This window comes from Sander vitreus, chromosome 23 (genome assembly GCF_031162955.1).
Source record: "Sander vitreus isolate 19-12246 chromosome 23, sanVit1, whole genome shotgun sequence".
In the NCBI taxonomy this organism is placed as follows: domain Eukaryota; kingdom Metazoa; phylum Chordata; class Actinopteri; order Perciformes; family Percidae; genus Sander; species Sander vitreus.
This window is the reverse complement of record NC_135877.1, coordinates 3,722,430-3,746,583: the sequence shown is the minus strand read 5'-3', so window position 1 is coordinate 3,746,583 and position 24,154 is coordinate 3,722,430. Positions and strand designations below refer to the sequence as shown.

Genomic DNA, 24,154 nt, shown 5'->3' with positions numbered 1-24,154 from the left:
ACCTTGTTTGCACCGCATAACCATTTGAATTGGAGGGTTGCTGGTTCAAGTCCCCATACGGACCAAAGTATGGTGGTGGACTGGTAGCTGGAGAGGTGCCAGTTCACCTCCTGGGCACTGCTATGGTGCTCTTGAGCGAGGCACCGAACCCCCAACTGCTCGGGGCGCCTTTCCATGGGCAGCTCCCTCACTCTGACATCTCTCCATTAGTGCATGCATAGGTACTGCGCATGTGTGTGTAATTCAGGCCTGTGTGTAATGTGTATAATAATAACAGAGTGAAAACATTGTAATTTCCCCTTGCGGGATTAATAAAGTATAAATTATTATTATTATTAATAAATGATTACCTCATTCAATGTTTGGTGGTTTTATTAAACTTATTTTCTTTTCTTTGTGCATGCCAGACCATGAGTGAACAATAGAATGTATTACTTAGCTCTCACAGTAATAAGGCAGAACAAGATGTATTTCATCTTACTGTGCATATTTAACCTTGTGCTGCTGCAGCTTTTACATTGCTAATGACAGCAGGTTTAGACTCGTGACATTTACATACTGTAAAACTGATTTGGGCTCTTTTTCAGGCATGAGTCCGACAAGTAAAAGTGCCATCAAATTTCCGCAACATGTAGGACACTGCATGTCGTGTAGAATGTGGAGCTCACGTGAGCATGATATATTTTGGTGATGTGACAGCATTAAAACAGTAGTACACTACAACAAAGTGTGCATTTTCTAGGGCTGGGCAATATGGAGAAAATCAGATATTCTTGACCAAATACCTCGATATTGAGCGATATTGTAGGGTTGACAATTGGTGGTTTTTAAAATTAGATTTTAGATAAATAATCATCAATAATGTTTCATCGATCAAAAAGATTCTCAGCTCAATACCATGTTTACATGTATGCACAAAAATAGTGTGATGTTAAAACCTGCAATTCTTCAAATGATAGTCCCTCAAAATGTTTCACAACAGAGTTTTGGGGAAAATTGAGTTAGTATGTGCTTGTTATTATTACTTTTGTGAAAGTTGAATATGTTCGCCACAAAAGAGAAGCTCAATGTATAAGTTCAAAGTGGTACAATCAAGCAGAGGCCTACTGGCAGCATGATGTAAGGCTACATCTCCCTGTCAGAGGAAGCATGAGACAATAATCTGAATAACCTTTAAACAACACAGAGCTCTTTCAGGGGAGGGGGGGGGGGGCAGCAAAGACGTGCCACAAATACAGTACAGTGATCAGTGATATAGACCTCGAACCAGGTCTGGACCCAAAACAGTCCTCTAATCTGCATATTCAAACCAGTCACAGACTACCCATCAGATTAGAGCAAGCACAGTGGGTGTCTGAGAGGCAGATTTGCTTTTGTTTTCTTCCTCCAAACAACAGATTTAAGCTGGAGGTCTTCTTAATAAAGATCAAGTTTAATCTTTTACCACTATAGTCACTCACCCACCATTTCTGATCTGTATTTCTTTAGCCACCGCAGAGAAAGATTGATGGACTTGCATGATTATCCCATGTAGGGGTGTCACGATACCAAAAATTCAGTAGTCGTTGCTAATACCAGTAAAATAACAGTTGTCGATGCCGATTTCGATACCACAGTAAAAAAACATGAACTTCTTTATTAAAATATTTGAAAAATGTCATAACAAGACAAACAAAACATGTGCAATAGAGCATAGAACAACATAATAAAGTGCAATTAATGGTCATAGTGCAAACACTAGTGTCCCCAGACATATTCCAGACTTCCAGGCATCTTTTCAAAAGGTACTGTGCAAAAACAACAACAGTGTTTCTAACGGTTGCGTGAACAGAGACGCTACAAACCCCGGGTAAATATTGGAGATGTATTTGAAAGATGGAGACAGTTTAGAGCCTAAAAGGATGCCGAGTTGGCTAACTTCCTCCTGAACAGGTAACTAGGCATTAGCTTCAGGCTAAGTTATCACGGCTACAAGGGACGGGCATTTTATGTCATTTCAACATTTGTGTACTCACATTGAATTATATAGCTAGAGTAGGGCTGGGCAATATTTCAATATTATATCGAGATCGTGATATGAGACTAGATATCGTCTTAGATTGTGAAGAATTTTAATATCATTACATGGTAAGTTTAGTCTTTTTCTAGTTTTAAAGGCTGCATTACAGTAAAGTGATGTCATTGTCTGAACTTACCAGACTGTTGTAGCTGTTCTATTATTTGCCTTTAACCACTTAGTCATAATATCCACATTATGATGGTTATTTATCTTAAATCTAAAATGTGGAAGATATTTTGTGAAAGCACCAATTGTCAACCTTACAATATCATTGCAATATCGACATCGAGGTTTTGACGTTTGGTCAAAAATATCGTGATATTTGATTTTCTCCATAACGCCCAGCCGTAAGCTAGAGTACCCAAGTTGGTTACTCGCAAAAACAATTGAGACACAGCCAGTAAAGTGATCCCGACTGGTCCTGGCTAACGCCGCCATGCTAACCCTGCTAACTGCTAACTGCTAGCTAACGTTACCAGAGGAACAGGCAAGCGGCCACGGTTGTTTACAACGTGTAGCCTGTTCAGCGGCCGTGGCCGAAAACGGTGAGTTATTTGAAGCCAAGATGGAGGGGCTGTAAATCAGGAAGAGAGGACCGTGAGTTTATCTCCGTTGACTCTCGTTCATATTTTTTCGAAAGATATGTCCCATGGACCGGAAGTAGAAGGGCGTGACTTTGGCCACTTGTTCGTGACCTCCTACTTCTGAATGTAAGTATTGACTGGAACACTCTGAAGCGTATACTGCCCCCATCAGTTCCAGAAGAGGCGCAGCACCGATGCTGCTAACACTGGCATCGGCGCTCACGGAGCCTACGGTGCTTCAAAAAAATGGGCATCGTCGGCGTTTTGTCATTTTAGAACCAAAAGGTATCGCAAGTATCGGTTCTCGTGACACCCCTAATCCCATGCATACACAGTCGAGCAAACAGGGTGTTGCAGTGATGTGGTTACCGCAACAGCCAACCAGCCTCACACACCCAACTCTACTAATCCCAACAACTCTCTATCTTTAAATCAGAATTGCTCTGGACACGCTGGAATCACTCCTCGCTGATTTTAACGATTGCTCCCTTGAGCACCAACGGGCTGACTGTGAGCAACACTGACTCAGCCTTTGTCCCGAGAGGGGACAGAGAAATTCTCAGAATTCCAGGGAAACCATCAAAGCACCAAGGAGCAGGGCATCTCTAACATACGCACGCACGCACGCACATACACGAAAAATTGTCTCACATAGCCTTGGATTACGATTTGAGTATACAGTGTATGACAGAAGAATAAGTGTCTGCAGACTGTGAGTAAAAAAGCATGTGTGTGTATATCTGCATGGCTATGTGCGTGTGGCGACACACACACACACACACACACACACACACACCTCTATCTGTGTAGTAGGAACGAGGGCTGTGTTGGGGCCCTGGGGCCACCGTCTTACTCATGAATAACAAGTATTCAGCACAGCACACACACAAACACAAACACACACACACACACACACAAGGGCGAGGGTACCATCACAACAGTGATATGGTTGGAGGTTCTCCCAGACCACAGCATGATGACAGCTGTCTGCGAGGACTGTCAACATGTTCCTTGCTCTTTTAAATCAAATACATTATAATTTATTCAATTTTTTTTTTCTTCATGTTTTGGTGTCCTGTGGTGGTTTACATGCTGGCTTCAAAAACTTAAATAAAACAGAAACTTTGTTTTGGTTAAAAAATAGGGATGCTAATTTAGAGGGGGGGTTCGAACCGTTAGCCCACCCTCGTTAACCGATCATTAACCTTTAACTGACAAGCAGGCAACCGAGTCCCAGTTCCCCCGTCCAGGAGGCTCAAACGTGGTGCAAAGGTAGCTTAAGTAAGGTAAGTTAACTAGCAGTTAAGAAATAAGATCGTATAACCTATTTTTTTATCATTGTTTTTAACTGTTTAACTGATAGTATTAACGGTTAAAATATTGACGTCATGACTAGTCACAAACTGGTCAATACGTGACAGGCATTAACCACAACCCCCAGCCCAAATGTCAGTGCACCACAGCCACGACCCAGCGTCACTCTGTCCCCCTATGAAAGGCAAATTGTGAGGGCTATTTCTGGAGGGCCTGTAAGGCTGCCGCCATGCTCTGGAGCGATGGAGGAAGTGGCTGCCCACAGGCAGGCACTGCTGGCAGCATCACACTCACTCCTCTCTCCGCCAATCACTCGCTCCCTCGCTTCATCTTGCTTTCAATCTGAGAGGTTTCTATTTCCCCTATGTAGCCTCATGTAGGCCTTTGGCTTGCATTTACACTCTACTGAATGCACCTGTGAGCACCACACGAATGAGTCACAGCTTTGTCACGATGACAGAAATCCCTACTTCAATACTACAGCAACAGTCTGAATCAAATAGTAAGGATGTTCAATAGTTCTACCAGATATATCCTGACTCAGGACACCTCGGTGGCCTCGTGCTTTAGGGCACCAATCGCAACGTGATTTCTTGTTACATGCATAAAGCATGTCATTGCCTCTCGCTTCATTTCCTGCCATCTCTATCATGAAAAGAAAGTATCACTCTTATCTCGAAAGTGAGTATGTGTGTTTCTTAATAGAGGGTGTTCTGGAAAAATGAAACAGGGAACTGTTTATTGATAAAGCAACCAGACTGGAGTGTAGGCTATGTGATGTGATACTACCGTTTAAATGGCACAGGAAGGGCAGGTTGTCATTTGAAATGTATCAATACTAGAGCCAGCCAATATGATACCGAAGTTTCAGTTCAATGTCTACACACAAGCATCCTTTGCCTGGATAGAACTGGATTGGTAGGCTGAATCCGGATTTAAATCAGGACCTATGAATCTGAACGTAAAATAAAAGCACGTTTCACACCCAGCACTTAAGGTTGAAAACATCACTGTCAGTTTGGCAACACTTTACTCAGTCAAACTGACACATCTGGTTATGAAACTGGTGTCAGAAGTGAAATATGAAACTATTTTGCTTACAGAGCTGACAACCAACTGGCACCACAATCACTGCTACAAAACTGTTCCAGTCGGGAGTTACAGCACACTGCTTTTGTTTTGTTTTACTGTGGTATCATAGCACCCTTAAACCTTACTCATTGGTAGCAATGTCACAATTATACCATCATGACAACACTGTATGGCAGTAACAGAGAAAACCTGAGATTTGTAAACACAACAGCCTGCATCTTTGTGTCCTCGCTGGCCTCTAATGTTGTGAATGGCCCGAGCTTGACTGCAAGCTGTAGGGGTGTGTGTGTGTGTGTGTGTGTGTGTGTGTGTGTGTGTGTGTGTGTGTGTGTGTATTTAGGAGAAGCTGGGCTTCAGATGAGGGTTTGTGTGCCAGAGCTGTCACTCCAGCCTGAAAACAACCATTCTGCATTCTGTTTAGGGCCTCCGCGGCAATGACCATCACTGCACCGCCAGAGGCACACAGATGGAGCTACAATAGAGCCTGTATGTTAGCGTCTGTGTTTGTGTGTGTGTGTGTGTGTGTGTGTGTGTGTGTGAATGCAAGTGAGTGTGTCTCTTCCCTGTCTTGAATGAGAACGCCTCACACAGTTGCACACACAAACACAAGCCCCTTTCCTGGTTTTTCAGACACGCACAGGGAGACAATCTGGATTCTCGCTCTAAACACAAATCTCCCTCAGGTCCTCTCCCCAGTTTCCTGTTTGGGCCTCGGGCTGCATATCCATTTTGGCTGCTGGGTAGTGCACTCGGCGCAGCGGAGGAACCGCTGTCAAAACACAGTGACAGTTTCTCAAGAGACCCATGCTAGGAGAACCACACCCCGGCAACTACGGCCCCTTTCCAAACCCACGAGCAGCCATCTTGGCTCTAAGTGAGATCCAGTGATAGTGGCAGTGAACGTAGCATCTAGGTTGAGCACAATGTGAGCAACCTGACACCTTAGAGACAAATGCGGAGGGTGAATGGAAGATTCAAGGCTCTGCCCCCAGGTTAACAAACCAAACTATCACAGGGTGTTCAACAAGGAACGAACGCTAAAATCAAAGAGAAATAAGAATAGAAACAGTTCTGCCTGTAGGATGTGCATTTTGGAAAAACCCACAGGCTTTCTGTTGGTGATGGCACTCTGTTAGGCAGATGAGTAGCGATGATGTCAGCCCTGGCTGAAAACCTGTCAGTGCCCACGCTTGCAAAACATTCCACTGACTGAGTGACAACCAGAAACCACCCACCCACCCACCCTCATATCTCTCTCTCTCTCTCTCTCTCTCTCACACACACACACATAAACACACACACACACGTAGACAGGATGTATGAAATATGAAATATTTAAACACAAGAGGAAACTCCACTGTGCTTCAGAATTCGAGGTATTGTTATGATCGAGGACCATTCATTCCTGATTCATAGCCAAGTGTTTTCCTCAAAGTCATTTAGCATTATGATAAAAAAAAACTATGGTACCACACAAGCATGGAAAGTGGGGGTGTCAGACTCTAAATCCAACCCCAACCCCTGACGTCTACTTTTGACACCGTTATTCATTGGTGAGCACGCTTTCAAGAGGAGCATGCCCACATGTACAATATCAAAATCGCAATCTCCATCTTTTTTTTTTTTTCGGAGCTTAGCAATGATGTGTGAGGAACCAGACAAAACGAGAAGAGCGTACAATAGTATCAGAAGTAAAGACTGTGCAGAAGTGTGTTGATCTAACTGAACTAAGGAAGCTAATGATGGCTGCCAGGGCATCAAACGATGATGGGAATAATCTCACTGATGGTATTGGAGATGTTTAACACAATGCCTCCACCGAGAAGCCTTTAGAATGGTTAAGTAAAGTTCCTGTAAACAGTGAGGCAGCAGTAGTAGGCCAACGCCAACAATCATCATCACCCTTAAAGTGTTTGGTTTTACGAGGCATGGGAGCCTTGATCCATTAAGCCACGGTGGCTTTAATGTCTGGTTCCCAGATGCTTTTTACAGGCCTTGTTCTGCTCTGCATTGCATTCATAGAACAGGAAGGAGAGTTTCTGCAGTGCTTGCAGTGTCCACGTTATAACATCCTGTGTTCACACCCCCCGAAGAAAATACAAGGTGCAATAAGTGCTTTCATGCAATGAGAAAAGTGATGTAGGTTGCTCCAGCATCATCAAGATAAAAGCCACTTTTAGCCACAGAGAGCTTGTCTTGTAACAATTTGCCTCTAATGAATTAATCATAGACAAAATTCCACTCTATATAAAAGACTCTACCACGTTACAAGCGGCATTCTTCCACTGGAAGGGCGGGTTGAATATTTCATGATTAAACAGGCCATTATACTGTACAGATCTAGGCCAAGGCTCCGGCTGAAGGGAGGGGGGCTCAGATAACGGTCCAAACCCCGTCCCACAACACAAGGGAACAGAGCTCCGGTCCGAGGGGGCTCAGGGAGGGGCAAAGCCATTTGGGTTAATCCACACAAAACACAGACAAAGAAAACAATCAGCAACTCCGCCGAGGAGAAGCATCGATTTTTAAAAAAAATGCTTAAAATAGAGTCCAAGCGAAAATGAACGAGGTTTTCGTGGTGTGACTGTCCCAAGTAACTGCTCAGCACCCTGCATCCACAACACTGACAACTCACTGTCTAGCACATTCTGTGTGACGTTCTGCTTTTAAAATGACGTTTAAATGACGACTGTTGCACTAGTAATAAGTGAGAGACAACTAGGTAAGATGCAGCTGAAACTGTAAATAAATCTGTTTTAGGTCACAGCCGACCAAGCAAACCCCACCCCCCACCCCCCCCAGAGCTAGCCGGGCTAACGTTAGCTCTTAGCAAATAAAGTTAGCCTAAGTTTGCTGTCAACAGTGTAAGACCGTTTAATTTGCTAAAGCTAAAACATGCCTGGAAGTTAAGCATTGCAATGGAGCTGTGCATTCAATGTGTCTCCTCGTAAGAAATGCGTGACATCAGCCGACAAGGCTAGCATTTAAGTACACTAATCCCGTGAGGCCTGCGCGTCCTCGGCCCAAAGTTGTCAGAACTGCCAGCTGACAGCACCTAGCATCGGTCAGTTGTGAGTGGCGACCCGGCCCGTCCCCGCCTCCCTCCCCGCCTCCTTTTTACCCACAGCTAATAATACGCCGTCAAAGCTAGCAGTGCAGGCTAACTCAAGTACCCACCTCGCTTGTCGAGGTCGTAACCGACCACTAAATAGTAGTCGGCGAGCCTGGCCATCTTTGGAGCTCACGGCGACAAGCCTTTCTCGCTAAATCCTCTTCTCTTTTTGCCGTCAATTGTCCATTTACGTCCTACCGGCGATAGACACATCACGGGCGACAGTAGCATCCTTCCAGCTGCACCCCGCCGCCATACTGTCAGTCTGCCTTGCCCTGACAGCGGAGAGCCGCGAGTCTGCGCACTGAGGGATTTGCAGGGAGGGGCTGCTCGGCAGGAATGTCCCATGTGAGGAGCCAAACCAAGGGGCCAACAGTCTGACCAAAACCTATAATAAACACAACAGTTCCGTCGCTAGAGGGGTTAAAGGTGGTGACGATTCCGGTAGCCCTAAACTGAAAAGCAGCCACAACAAATTCAGTAGGGCTGCTTTATTTTAAAACGGGCATCCATGGGGAAATATTATTTCAGGGGGCCCCAGCTTGTCAAAAGTCAAGGCATTTGATAGCCTCCTGAGTTAAATCCGGTGCTTTTTAAACCTTTTTAAATCATTAAAGAGGCAGCAATGTCAACCACAGGGGCCATTGCAAGTCTTACCACAAACTAGTTGGGATGGATTATCTGCTTGCCACTCAAAAAAAAGGGAAAAGAGACTCCTGACCTGAACCCACAGTTTGTATTGGTGGGGGGAGTCATGTATGATTGTTTGTAAGTGGAAGCATTGTCCAGATTTTGCAGGGTGATGTACAGTCATGTGAACAAATTAGGACACCCATGCTAAAGTTGACTAAAAAGAGGAATAAGTAATTAGTGCCTTAATTAAAAAAAAAGAGGAAAAATCCAGCCTTTAAGGACACCAATTTTCTTTGTGAATGAATAATGTATCGTAAATAAATAAATGTTCTTCCTTAAAATACAGGGGGCATAAGTCAGTACACCCCTATGTTAAATTCCCATAGAGGCAGGCAGATTTAGATTTTTAAAGGCCAGTTATTTCATGGATCCAGGATACTATGATCCTGATAAAGTTCCCTTGGCCTTTGGAATTAAAATAGCCCCCCCCACATCATCACATCCCCTTCACCATACCTAGAGATTGGCATGGTTTTATTTCAGTTAGCCTAATAGCTGGTTTGATTTGCATTAAGAGATGATTTTATGGAAAGTACCCCATGCCAATCTCTAGGTATGGTGAAGGGGATGTGATGATGTGGGGGGGCTATTTTAATTCCAAAGGTCCTCAGTCCTAGGTTTTATAGACAGGGGCGACCTCTAGCTCACCCAGTAGAGTGTGCACCCCATGAAGGCTGAGGCCTTGGCAGCAGCCCGGGTTCAAATCCAACCCACGGCCCTTTGCTGCATGTCGTCCGTTCTCTCTCTTTTCCTGTCTTTAAGCTATCCTGTCAATTAAAGGCCATAAAAAGATGAAAAAAAAAAAGAAAAAATAATCATAAAAAAAAGATGTTAAATCACAATCACAGTTCCAAACCAATGGACAATCATCTTTTTAGAGCTTCAAAAAACATTAAATGTCAAGGAGATTGATTTCACCAAAACTTCTTGGGCAGCATTAATCTAAGTTTCTGCTGCCAAACAATTCCCAAACTCCAATATCTATCTCTTTTATCTCAAATATTTTCCCCACTGACAATCCTCGTTCTGGTTGCAACCTTTAGTAGCAGACAGAGTATCCTCAGTAAGGAAAATATAACACACACACACACACACACACACACACACTTCTCAAAACCAAAGTTACACCTTTGGTGGATATTACCAGAAAGATGTAGAACCTTTGGCTGTGTAAACGCTTGAATCATGCCAAGTTAGGCTAGAGAAAACCTTGGCGTGATGTTGTGGTGTCACTTTGGATAGGCAGATGACATGTCAGTGGGATGTGAGGAAGGCCTGATGGCCCACATCCGTGTGGCCTGTCCTTGGCTGTCAGCACTGTAACAGCCTCGGGGGAATTCCAATATTTCCTGCGCTGTGACCTTTGACCTAAAGTGCTTATCACTCTCTGGTTGAAAACAATCCCAAGCATGGGATGTCACATATTTTCTTCAAGAGCTTTGTTTTCCCAACACTCAGTAACAACTTGTCTCCCTCTTTTCTTACACAGTTATCTGAGACTCGGGGTCTGAGTGAGAGGAGGACAGCGCTGCTCTGCAATAAACGCGGCCTCTGACAACCAAAGCTATGTTAACAAGAGATAGCACGCAACTCAAAACTGCTTTGTGAATACTAGCGTATTTTTAGGAAGTCACACTGAGGTCACCGCTGTGGTTTTTGATTCTTACAGCTGACGTTAACGGTATCTTAAGCTTGAACCACGCTTGACAAGTTGCCAGAGAGACAGACAGTAGAGTACTCTCACACAGCCTGTTCAAGGCAGGAAAATATTCCGCTTTGCCGCTATGTATAAAGGGTGTAAAAGGGAACTCGGGCCATTCGCATGGCGGGACTACACATACACACACACACACACACACACACACACACACACACACACAGACGTCGACACTGTTGGATTAAACATCGCACCTCTTTTACTGGCATGCTATCTAAAATCACATTTGGTATTCACATTTGTAAAACTGGAACCAGAGCTGAAAAGTCACTGAAATGATGAATCACTTATCAAACTATAGTTGCTGATTCATTTTCTGTCAAACCACTTATTGATTTGTGGACTAATTGTTGCAGCTTTTATTTATTTATTTATTATTTTACCTCCAACAGACCCCAAAGAGTCAAAGTATCCAAAGTACACCATTTAGAAACTCTGAGCTCACTGTAATCCAGACTCTCCCCACACAATAATGATTTTGTTACATAATTCACGTGCACTCATGTTGTAATTATGGTTTTCCAACATGGACTGAACACAGCCTAGGCAGGAAGAAGACCAAGTACACTCACTGTGTAGACTTTGTAATGTGAGTGTATGTAGGAGCTTTGCTATTTTAGTATTCCGTCATCATTCTTTTTTGTCACCTTTTATTTCTAGGAATGAATAAGAAGACGACAGCAGTACCCGTCCTATCTATCACTGATTCTGTGTTATTCATACATGACGCCCAATCAGAACACAAAGTCACTCTCTGCAGGATGCAACAGCCATGTGACTTCCTGCAGACTAACCAACACACAGGAAGTGGTTTGATGGCCTCTTGCAATTCAGTGTTCACTTCACGGGGCTATTCCAGCTGTCAACTTCCCTTCAGCTCAGCTGAAGCATAGTGCATGAAAACGCTTCATTAAGCACGCCTTGCACCCATTAGTTCAATTCCCCAGAGGTGACACAAGCAGATCCTTACAGTCACAGCAATGTGACTCCACTGACTTACACTCTTGCAGAAAGTCAGAAATCAAGTTCAAGTTCAAGTTTCTTTATTTGTCACATGCATAGTCATACACTTACAACACTCCAACTGTGCTATCACATAACTAATAGTATAATAAGTCTCACAGCCTGGGATCTGCCTGTGAGGAAGTCCAAGACCCATGCACATAGACCACTGCTCAGACCCAAGTCAACCAGCTTGTAAACCAGTCTCGAGGGGAATATTGTATTAAAAGATGAGCTGTAGTCAATGAACAGCAGCCTCATGTAGTTCCTATTCCTCTTGTCAACATGGCTGAGGGTGGTGTTCAAGACATGGGAGATGGCGTCCCCCCGTAGATCTATTAGAACGGTAGGCGAACTGGAGCAGATCCGTGGTGCTGGGGATGGAGGCAGAGATGATGTCTTTGACAAGTCTCTTGAACACTTTCATTACCACCGAGGTAAGCGCCACAGGCCGGTCGTCATTTAGGCAGGTTAAATGACAAATGATAAAAATTTAACTATTGCCAAGTAAGTAACACTTACAAGGAATTTGCCTTGGTGGTTGGTTCATACATAAACATATTAAACATGAATAGGGAATAAACAATACAGGAATAAATATGTACAATATAAATGTTTAACATTAAGAAAAAAGAGGGGTGTATTGATTAGTGCAGGATGTGCTTCAATGTTAAGGGGATTTGCAAAAGTTCAGGATATACAGAATGTGCGGAGAACAGGTATATACAGGGGCGGGGCCCCCCCTGACCCATTGGGCTGGAGTGCTGTCAATGTGACAATTGTGATTTCCATTGGATCAGAGTACTGTCACTTGGCTGCCTGTTCTGCCAATCTTTCCAGCCTTTGTCACATGACCAATTAATGTTTCCATGGTGACTATCCAAAATTCTGATACCATGGAACCAGCACTGGAATTGTTTTAAAAACTGGCAGGCTGAGCAGTTAGTATTGAAAATGTGTATTGTATTCGGATAGACGATTTGTTTAAAATGAAAACAAGTGAAACTAATAATGAATGTAATGTTTTATTTAGCACAATTACATTGTGGTGTTCTATCCTATCCAATATTTCCAAGCAGATTTTCTATGCTGTATTCTGATAAAATGTGCCACCCCATTTAAAAAATCTTGGAATTTCCCCTGGGTATATAGTCCAGGATTGCATGATTAAGTGGTTATGTCAGTGGGGGGTTCGTGTCCTTGTTGGTGAGGCTGACTGCAAAGGGGAAGAAACTGTTTTTGTGGCATGAGGTTTTGGTTGTGAAGGACCACAGTCTCCTGCCAGAGGGGAGGGGTTCAAACAGTTTGTGTCCGGGGTGAGAGGGATTGGCTACAATCCTTCCTGCCCGCCTCAGCGTCCTGGAGGCGTACAGGTCCTGGAGAGACGGCAGATTGCAGCCAATCACCTTCCTAGCAGAGTGGATGACACGCTGCAGTCTGCCCTTGTCCTTGGCAGTGGCAGCAGCGTACCAGATGGTGATGGAGGATGTGAGGATGGACTCAATGATGGCAGAGTAGAAGTGCACCATCATTGTCTTTGACAGGTTGAACTTCTTCAGCTGCCGCAGGAAGTATGTCCTCTGCTGGGCTTTTTTTCCCCATTTGAGGTCCTGGAAGATCAGTGGTGGAATGTACCTAAGTACATTTACTAAAGTACAAATGTGAGGTACTTGTACTTTACTTGAGTCTTTTAATGCCACTTTCTACTGCTACTCCACTACATTTCAGAGAGAAATATTGGACTTTTTACTCCACTACATTCATCTGAGAGCATTAGTTACTTTACAAATTAAGATGTTTGCACACAAAACACATATAGTTTATAAAATACCATGTTTTAATATAAATTAAACTATATAGGCTATAGGCCTAGAAGTCCAGCTGAAATGATTAGCTGATTAAACACTTAGTTGATTGACAGAACTGTTTTGATCTGTTACAGTACATTTTCCTGATGATAATTACATACTTTTACTTAAGTACCATTTTCAATGCAAGACTTTTAACTTGTAACAGAGTGTTTTTTTAGTGTGGTATTAGTACTTTTATTTGAGTACAGGATCTGGATACTCCACCCCTGATGATAACCCATATACAGACACACTCCCTGTATCATGTATCTCACTGCTGTAATTGGAGCTCCTCTGTTTCTGCAATGTGGCAAAAGACTTGTGTATAGTAAACTGCTGTAAATCCTGATTTGTAACTAATGTGTTTTTACCCGTAACACCCAGGAAGATGACCACAGATAGGAAAATATGACAATGCCAGTTATTTACTATGTCTCCTGTACCATTAAATAATAAGTAGCCTATTGTATTGTATTGCAGGTTTGCACGCACGCACGCAAAATGCTCGTCCCATCCTTTTCATGCTTTTTTGAGTGAAGCTCTGAAAACATTGGATCCTACACTTCCCATACGCACCACACCCGTAGCCTGTTATAGATTTGTAATCTCCAAACCCATGTCCAAATAACTCTGATAATGTCACCATGACATCATTCGGAGCTATTGTCTCAGACTTTGGCAAACTTCACAGAAGACATAAAACAACAGGCTTCTTCATGCATTTAAAACAGCACTCTGGGGCGACCTCTAGCTCACCCAGTAGAGTGTGCACCCCATGTAGGTAGGCTGAGTCCTTGGCAGCGGCCGGGGTTCAAATCTGACCTGCGGCCCTTTGCTGCGTGTCGTCCCCCCCCCCCCTCTCTCTCTCCCCCTTTTCCTGTGTTCAAGCTATCCTGTAGATTAAAGGCCATACGAAGCCCAAAAAATAATAATAATAATTAAAAAAAATGGCACTCCACCTATTTTAGTAAATAAGAAAAAAAACTCCATTTGAAATTGATGGTGGGCTCCTTTAAAGACTCTAAAAACCTGACTTCAAATCTTTTCAAAGTATTTATCTATAACAAGGATCTTCAACAGGGGGTCCGGGACCCCTAGGGGGTCCTCAGAGTCAATGCAGGGAAGCCTCCAAATTATTAATAGTAGGTTAGTAGTATTACGATTTCTCAAGTTTAATATTGACAGTTCAATTGTATGAAATATTTAACAATATCCACTTTTATTTAATGAATAGTGTTATAAATTGTAAACATACATTGTGGATTGCTGAAGGGGTATGCAGGTTCATCTGACAGGGCTGTGGGGGTACCTTGGACCAGAAAGGTTTGGAACCACTGGTCTAGTTTATCTTAAAGAGCCCCTATTATGCTTTTTGGGGATTTTCCCCATCTTTTAGTGTGTTATATAGTTTTTTGTGTATGTAATAGATAGTATAAAGTACAAAAAACACACATTTCACTCTAAATGGAGCTTTCTCTTCCACAGACAGCACTTTTTCTCAACTGCCTAAAAACTGTTCCTGTTCCTGTTTGATATTCCTCAATCAGTGATGTCACTGATTGAGAAAGCCAGCCCAGTTTTTCATATGTGCTGCCCGTAGGTGCTGCCTGAGCAAGCACAGCCCGCCCAGTGGCTTGTTTCAATTTGGTCGACCAATCACAACAGAGTGGGCCAGCTGACCAATCAGAGCAGACTGGACTTTTTGGGTATCTGTTAATGATATACGGAGGGTCGTCCGGCCATCCAGTACAACACCATGTAGCAAATTAAATAAAGGCTTCACATGTTACGTTTCATCATTTCTTTGCAACTTTGAAGGTAATTTGCTAACGCTAGCTAGCCTGAGCTAGAAGCCTTGCTTTGTTGTTTTAAGTCATGACTCCGTCCTGCTTCAGGTTAATCATGCTTTAAATAAAGTTTAAGCATGTGTATACCTCTCACTTCATGTGTTTGTACTTCGATGAAAGTATCAGGTAAAAACAGGGCTACAAATGAGATCTCTGTGAGAGACCAGCAAACTCCTAGCAAACTATTATGTAGCTCAATGCTGGACATTTCACCCCAAATTCCGGTCACTTTACTGTATTTGTATTTGTTTAGTATTTGGTTTAGAAGCCTTTATTGGTGATTTTTTACGGTACAAAGTCCTGCTACATACGTACATATATAGCTAGCTATATATGCTCCGCTATGTCGCGTTAGCATGCAGCTACAATAGTTAGCTATGAGTATGCTAACGTTAGATTGTAGTGGAATGAAGCAGCACTTTCTAACGTCAAAAATCGCAGATAAAGGCTTCTGAACCAAACACTACACAATCGGACATGTTTCAGCAGGAATGTGACCCGGAATTGGGGAGAATTTAACAACATTGCCAGCTAAGATGACATGTTTACTGCCGTTAGCATGTAGCTACTATAGTGGTATACAGCAGTGGTGGCTGGAAGAGCTGTCATCCCATCTTCAAAAGGACTAAGAATTAATAAAAAAGTTGTGATGTTTGGTCGTAAAGTGTTTCAACGCATGCGTGGTACAAATCGCACAGGGACATTGTTAGTTTTCTACTACGTAACTATGCGCATGCGGAGAACGGATTTTACAGGCGGTACGGATCGGGTACTGACACCGGGCCAAAAGCTCAGACAGAGCGTTTCAGGCAGAGGCACTGCAGCAATGGGCAGTATGAGAAACATATGTTTTTTTGAACGTCAAAGCATGTAAACCTATTCTAGTAGAACCTGACAGTACAAATATGAGGCAGATAAGGAGTATATTAGGGGCTCTTTAAAAGTGTTGGATGGGGTTGAGGTCAGGGCTCTGTGCAGACTAGTCAAACTCTTCTCCACCAAACAGGGAAAGTCATTTCTTTATGGAGCTGGCTTTGTGCACAGGGGCATTGTCATGTTGAAAGGGAAATGTCCCCCCCCCAAAACTGTTGTCACAAATGTGGAAGCTCAGTTTTCTTCATTAGGCCGCTGTGATTTCTGGGAGCTCCACTGTTATCAGCCACTTCTGTCCTTGGCCATCATCTTTCCCACACTGAAACCCAATCCCTCGTTTGTCCACATAAATGGCAGAACACTGTCCTGTTAGCTCCCCCCTCCCCTTCCCTCCCGTGCACCACTGCGCTGGTGAGCAGCCATGCCAAACAAACTTGACTGAGAGGGCTCGGACAGAGACAACAAGGCGTTCAAACAAACTCGCTTGTGCACCATCTCAAACAAGCCATGTAAATAAAGTTTTACTGGAGCAGCCAAGAGGATGCTAACAGCACGCCAGTGGGAAAACGTCTCCTCATTGATTCTTCATAGGGATTTAACCGTGACTTATGCAACAATTACTTTTAAAATCCAAGACTGCGCCCTGATATAATATTTATTTTTGTTGTCCAAATATACTGATAAATGAAATTAGTTTTGTATGTAGGAGTTTCACTCACACTGGTCCTCATGGGAAGCATCATAACAGAGTCGCTCTCAGCAGCAGCTGCTGTATTCTGTTGATGGAACGTGAGGGTTCACTAGGGGGCAGCAATCATTAGACTACCACACTCACTGTGGCTCCTCATGGAATGACATACAACACAACACATATATGAACACAGATATTACAGTCACTTTAGAAATGCTGCGATTTATGTCCATCATCTCTGACAGTGTTACTTATTTGTGCGAGGCGGGGAGGAGGAAGTGGACGGTGTGCCAAAATGTGAGACATATTGATGTAAAATGTGTTTTTTTTTCTCCAATAAATCAGCAGGGAGTAAGAAACAGTACAGGACAGAATGATGTGTTAAGATGCAGGGGATGTAACACCAAGGGGAGACCTAAGAAAAACATTCTGTTTTCAGCCAGATTGGGAAAACATCGGAAAACATGCACTATGGATAAAGTGTTCTTCAGAAAGGGCTAATTCCTCAAAAAACGGGAGTTCTCCCAAAGGAGCCATGAGTCCTCCTCAAACCTGCAGGTGTTGTGTGTGTTTGTACATGTCCATGTACAGTCCTTCAGCTTACTTCAGATCCTATTGCCCATGCTGGGATGATTCATTTGTGTTGTATCATAAACCATCTCAATTCAGAGCCAGGACACTGTTTATGTGCCTTTTGACATTAACCCCCTCTATCTAAAAAAACAGATTACGGCAAACATTTCTACACATGTTGAAGCTATTATAGAATAGAATAGAATATACTTCATTGTCCCCTAGGGGAAATTTGTCATGGACTCAAGAGTGCGTAGTGCATAGTAGTAGCTGCCATATTAAAAGGTTGGTTCACTGAAATTGTAAAAGTATGGGTACGGCTTTTTTAAGATGGGGTGGCAGTAGTTTAGGCTGTAGGGAGTTGTTGTGTAATGTGTGTTACTAACAAAAATTGCAAATTCCCTTGCGGGATTAATAAAGTATGATTAAAAAAAAAATGAAAAAAACGAAACAAAAAAAGTATCCAGCCATGCGGATAGGTTTGGTTTTACACTGGAGGTGAATAGAATTGAGTGAAAAATGACATTTAAGATATTCGACATGTCTTTCTAGAAACAGTGTCAACAGAACAAGCCAACAACAGTCAACTTAACTCAAGGTCTATACTTACTTGCTTTTTTAGAGCTTTCAACTGCATCGCACCTCAGTGAATGGACTTATACCTCTATGTATAGTTTAGTCTTCCTCCATCCCCTGAGGAAGAACATGAGATTTTGTTTGTTTGTTTCTAAGGTCAAGAATGAAGCTGTCACCACGTCTTATAGGGGCCAAATTCCAACAGAAACGTCATTCTATTCATCTCCGTTAGACATTGTACATGCATTTTACAGAGAGATATTGCAGAACCTGAATGAATAAAACCAAAACTATTTGCATGGGTAGATACTAACTTATCTTAGTGAGAAAACTCTTTTTTTGTACCTTGGGCAAATCCGCCCTTTAAAGCTACAATGCAACTTCCTCCACAGAATTAAAACATGGGATTACAGAACCAACAGTGAATGTATTTTCTACTGAAAGGAGAATTCCGGTCGCGAGAAAAACGAAAACAATCGGTGTTGCCTACACCGTGTTATCCTCCTGCTACAGTTTGCGCCCAGGAGGCTGAAACAGGGCAAGTTTTTAACGTGCTTTTAGCCTCTTAACATGTTCGAAATGTGCCTACCCATGTGAAGTGATTCCTTCCGAGTGAACACAGTGAATCTGACTGCAGCAGATGTGAAAGAAATGCATAAATGAACGCTAATTCAGCTCTGTTTAGTTCTGGTGTTGAGATGGCAAGACTTAGGGACCGTCTACAAAGTACAATACCGAAAAGAGACACAACAAAAATATGTATTAATTTAATGATTAAATAAGGTAGTGTCTCCAAACTTCAACTTGTCTCCTGCTACTTGTACTACAGCACTTACTTTTAAAAAAAAAAGTATATGCCTATTTTTGAAAATATGTTTGTATCTCTTTTCGTAGTTTGTCCCTAAGCACTCGTCTTGCAGTATCAACACCAGAACTAAACAGAGCTGAATTAGCACAACTTTTATACATTTCTTTCACATCTACTGCAGTCAGATTCACTGTGTTCACTCCTAAGGAATCACTTCACATGGGTAGGCACTTGTAATGACATTTTGAACATGTTAAGAGGCTAAAAGCAGGTTTAAAACTCCTGGGTGAAAACTGTAGCAGGAGGATAACACGGTGTAGGCAGCACCGATTGTTTCCGTTTTTCTCGCTACTGACAGCACTCCAAATTTACAAACAACAGAGCAACGTGTTGAAATCGACCGGAATTCTCCTTTAAACACGACTTAAACAACTTTTAACGTACACATGGTCCACCAAAACAACTTCCTTCCCCGAGGTTATTTTACAGCGGCACCGTGCGGAGCTTAGCTAAAGACGATTGTGATTGGTTTAAAGAAATGCCAATAAACCAGAGCACGTTTTCCTCCCATCCCAGAATGCTGTGTGGACTAGCCAGACCCTCCTCCGTAGCACTATGGAGGAAGGTCTGGCAATGCCAGACTAACTGCTGCCTCGATTGGTTAGGCAGTTTGTTTTTGTTGTTGTGTTACTTTGGTGTTTTGAAGGGTCAGTTCGGATTCGCTTCACTACGGTCGGTGTTTGCCTTTATCGCGCCTAATGAGACAACTGCTTATTTGCACTGTTTAAGCAACCTTTAAAGCAGGCTGTGTCCCAGTCTCAGCCATTCAAAGATTCACAACAACAAGGACAGTGACAGAGAATGCTGCACAATCAAGCAAAGGTTCCCTCTGCTCTTTGATCACTTGACTACATCCCCCAACTTTTCCTTTTCGGACCAGTTTCAAAGCCACAGATTGAAGCTCTTTTTAAAGCCGTCCTGTGCCGCGTTGGCTGTCTCAACCGGAGTACGTACTCATGTTCGCTAATTGCCGCCTAAAACAAAAGTGAAACCAGTGCACGATTGAGAGATCAAACCCGGTGGGAAGCCTGTGTTCACCGATTCACTGGCTGCTGTCACATGCCAGAGGACTCTTACATAAACGGGTCAGAATCAGTGAAGAAGTGACCTGTTTCCACAGCCAAGTCGGAGTGATTAATGAGTTACTATCAGCTGTCCTGGGTTAGGAAATAGATCATAAGCCATTGCATCTGTAGCTTATGGGTGAAGGTCAATATGCAATATTTAAAATGAATACATCTTTAAATCTAGCCAACAAGGTCAGAACCGCAGATTCACTAAGCAAATAAGGTAAAGAGTTATAGGGCCCTTAAAAAAAGTCAACAAAACTGTAGTGAAAAATAAGGCTAACAAAATCTAAACTCAATTAACAGACCTTCCAAATGAGACGTGAGGGACACTTCTATCCTAAACTGTTTCCTGTTCCTCTGTCTGCAGTACCTTCACCCTGGAATTCCCTTCACCCTTGCCTGGCAACCAGAACCATCTACTACGTCGTTCCATCAAGACTGTCCACCAGTACTCACCTCCCAACACGTTCGTCACCACCATCAGCATTCCATCACCCAGACTCACCTGTCTACAGGTCTGGCATTACCTTTCCAGTTATATTTTTGTCATCAATAAATACCTTCTTCACCACCTACCTTGTCCTGATCTGCGTTTGGGTTCAGAACCTGAGAGTTTCTGACATGAATCTAGGATCAATGCTTTAAGGGTGCCTGGCACCCTTTTAACATAATAATAATTAAAAAAAAACAGTTATTCCACTGTGCTAACTGTGCTTTTTGACATAATTTTGGACCATCGTGGTAGAGGAAACACTGAATTATGTAACTAGAAAGACAACATTTCTGAGAAAACTGACTGCAATGCTGAGCCACAGGGCCATTACTACAAAGGTGAGGTGCTATTACAAATGAAATCAGACATGTATTCATGGAAAAGCAGACATTCCCAATAAGCAGTATCAACAACTTTTCAAAATTAAAGATGTATGCAATTTTGACTAAATGCTGACTAGCACTATTTTCTGAATATGGCTGGCTTTTTCTGAATGATCTCGGCATCTAGATTCTGGGTTTAGTTTCATAATGCTGTGATATTCCCAGAGCGGAACTCCTCAGCTCACAATAGATTTACACAGTTTTTCTTTTTTTTTGGGGTGCCGGCATCAAGTTTAGGGGTGCTTCGGTACCCCTAAAAAAGGGCTACAATTGCCCCTGATTGGTACCGTGACATAGTCTGTCTATCAACCTGACCAAGCTCAATCTTTTAAGATTGAACATTAGTCTGGGGAGTCTGCTCTGTATTTTCTCCTGCACAAGAGGCGTGATCAACGGGCATAGTTCAAATGACTCTGTACGCAATTGGATAGTCCTTCAACCAATCAGACCAACGATCCGGGTGACGTACTTTGCAGAGCGACACGAAAACTCCAGGCAGGAAATGTGTTGGTTTGTAGCATTGATCAGCGGTTTGCAGAAGCAGCAATGGCATCGAGCGATTCTTGCAGGTTGTGCAAAATAAACATGAAAGTGAGTGGTATTTACACCCACTCGAGCGATTTGTTTGCTAAACTAAAGAAGCCATTGAGCATCGTCGAGAGGTTAAAAGGAATTGGAATGAACCCACCAATAGCGCGCCAGGTGGATAAGCCAGTTTGTGATTAGTTGCCACAGATTTGTAACAGAAGCAGGATAGATAAATGTGCAGGTTTCCAGCCTGAGCTGCAGGGCGCAATCAAATCGCCGGCAGATCGGGCTGGGTTTACCAAGTCTAACCGTGACACAAATTGGCTTGTGAAAATGAAAACGAAGACTAGAAGGATTCTATAAATACATCCAAACCTGGATTAGTGTGTCACCGGTGGGTCACTAACTCTGATGGAATTATAACTGAGAAACTACACGAGACGATCAAAGAAAGGCCCGAGCACAGACGAGCTGTGGGACGATAGCAGCGGGGTGAGAAGTTGGCAACTAATACTGACGAATCTGTCTGAGCCAATATGACTCACGCAGCGCTTCACATTACACACAAGGCAGATCTCACGTAGCACTTTAGGGCTTAAATCCTGGGTTGGCTCAATTATACAAAAAAAACACAGAGTCCCTCATACAAGTCGCAGATTTGTGATATTGAAAGCTTTCGAGGAGTTAAGGGACTGTTCGTTATTTATTTCAGGGGCCACTGGAGGAGTTTTGGGATCTTTAATCAAAAAAAGACCTGGCCCTCCCTTCACCAGCAATACATTTTGGATAACCCTCCAAAATGATATGGAAAAAAGGGATGACCCTCAACAATTTATTGATGCCTTCTGTATTGGTTTGCGCTTGGCAAAGATGTACAGATACCCATTGTTTGTTTTTTTTGTTTTTTTTACAGCCATGACATATGTGATTAAACCTCTGCCTTCTTATCTTACACATCCCACTCCTCTGTTATGGTGTGGTGGCCATTTCAGTAGATTTACTCACTAACGTTGTGGAAACACAAATGCACACTTCCTGCATTACTGCATTACTTCAAATACTAAGTTACTCCTCTAGTAAACTAGTATTCACCTGAAATAAAACAATAAAACATTGAGACCATTCAGCAAAAGACACTGGGAAATAATTCCACACTGGTTGGTATAGACTCATCACTAGGCTTCCTCAGTCATTGTATATTTTAGCATAGGTAAGGTCCATTCCATAAATACTGAACGGTCCCTAAATAACTTCTTTTGCTCCGTCAATTCTCAGTTTGTACCCACAATGTATATTATTATTACATTCTAGTCAGATCGTACCGCTGCTCTGAAGATATTTCCAGAATCCTCAAAGACGCTCAGAAAATATTCTAACAATCTGTTGCACAATTCCTTTTTTTACCCATTTCCCAAGTTTTAGCTGTATCCAGGCATATGTCCTTGCTCTTTTTTTTGTAAATCAAAAACTTTATCCAATTCATTTGAATAAAAATGTCAAATATTCAATCAAAATACTAGAGACCATCTTGCGATGGGTTCACACCAGCCATGACACCAACTACCCCCCCCTATACTTCTGGCCGCCCTTGCTTGCACCGCACCCATCTTCCAACTCGGCCTTCATTTGTATGTCAGCTACACACCTGTGAAGTTTTCGGCACTGTATATCTTGCATGGTTGTGGTGCTATCACGGTGACAAAATCTGTCTGCCAACAGACAGGAATATAAACACCTGGCAAAGTACAAATATACTGCAATCTCCTGTTGTGGTTCCTGCTACAGCACGCACACACGCACACACACACGCACACACACACACGCACACGCACACACACACACACACACACACGCACACCGCAGCCACGTCCCAGCGTCACTCTGTCCCCAGCTCTGGCACACAAACCCTCATCTGAAGCCCAGCTTCTCCTACATACACAATCACACACACACACACACACACACACACACACACACACACACACACACACACACACACACACACACACACATGGTCACCAGAAATAAGTATCTCCTTACTGAGTTTGATTTTATTATCAGGGCATTTGTAAATTTAGCTGACCTATATTTTATATTTTCATACAAAAGAATGTGTTCAAATTGTAAGCAAGGACAAACAGTAGGTCATTCCCGAGAAACTTGTGAAATAGGTTTAAAAAAAACAACTATGTTTTTCATCATGATGGTTATGTAATGGCTTCATCTGTCTATTCCATATTGAAAAAAACAAGCCTTTACATCTTCTGCATGTGCAGTTTTCTGTGGCAGGCCTACTGATTATTTCGATGAGCCTGGGTGGATTTTTGCATTAGCAAGAAGACAAATAACAAATACACAGTAACATCCTTCCATTCCTCATGGAGTCTCTGTTATTGTTTCTCTTAGCACGTGGATGTGCAGCTTCTTTCCAGGACCAGGACGGGCGTCCACTCAGGTGTTGACAACCTGCTGGACCAACTGTTGGCTGGACACGCTTTCTTAGAAATGAACGTTGCGTAACCGCATTTGAGGCAGGATCAGGTGTATGTATCCCTGTTGCTACAGCAACGTTATTGAGTTAGAAAGGAAGGAGGGAGGGAGGGAGGGAGGGAGGACACTGCACAACAATCCTCTCTAATAAGATGAAATAAGCGTCACAGGATTCACCTGAGTCATTAAACTGAGTTGTAAGTTACACGTTCAGACCTGTAACAGGCCATTAGTTATAACGTGTTTAAATACACAACTGAAAGTGATAGAGTCTTGGTTTGGAAAGGCAAGTCATTTATAAAGCACATTTACAGTAAAACAACAGAGGATGACCCAAAG

The 24,154-nt window shown here is 42.8% G+C and overlaps 1 protein-coding gene across 7 annotated transcripts in view; it reads right to left on the bottom strand.

Moving 5' to 3' along the window:
* Nucleotides 1–8,439, bottom strand: part of sbf1 (SET binding factor 1) — an 88,596-nt gene extending 80,157 nt beyond the window's left edge. For all 7 annotated transcript variants that reach the window (XM_078243245.1, XM_078243247.1, XM_078243249.1 and 4 more), the window contains exon 1: nucleotides 8,227–8,439. In XM_078243245.1, the coding sequence (XP_078099371.1) occupies nucleotides 8,227–8,281 (55 nt within the window). In that variant the 5' untranslated portion in view covers nucleotides 8,282–8,439. The remainder of the gene's footprint in view (nucleotides 1–8,226) is intronic.
* Between the last annotated feature and the right edge of the window lie 15,715 nt (nucleotides 8,440–24,154).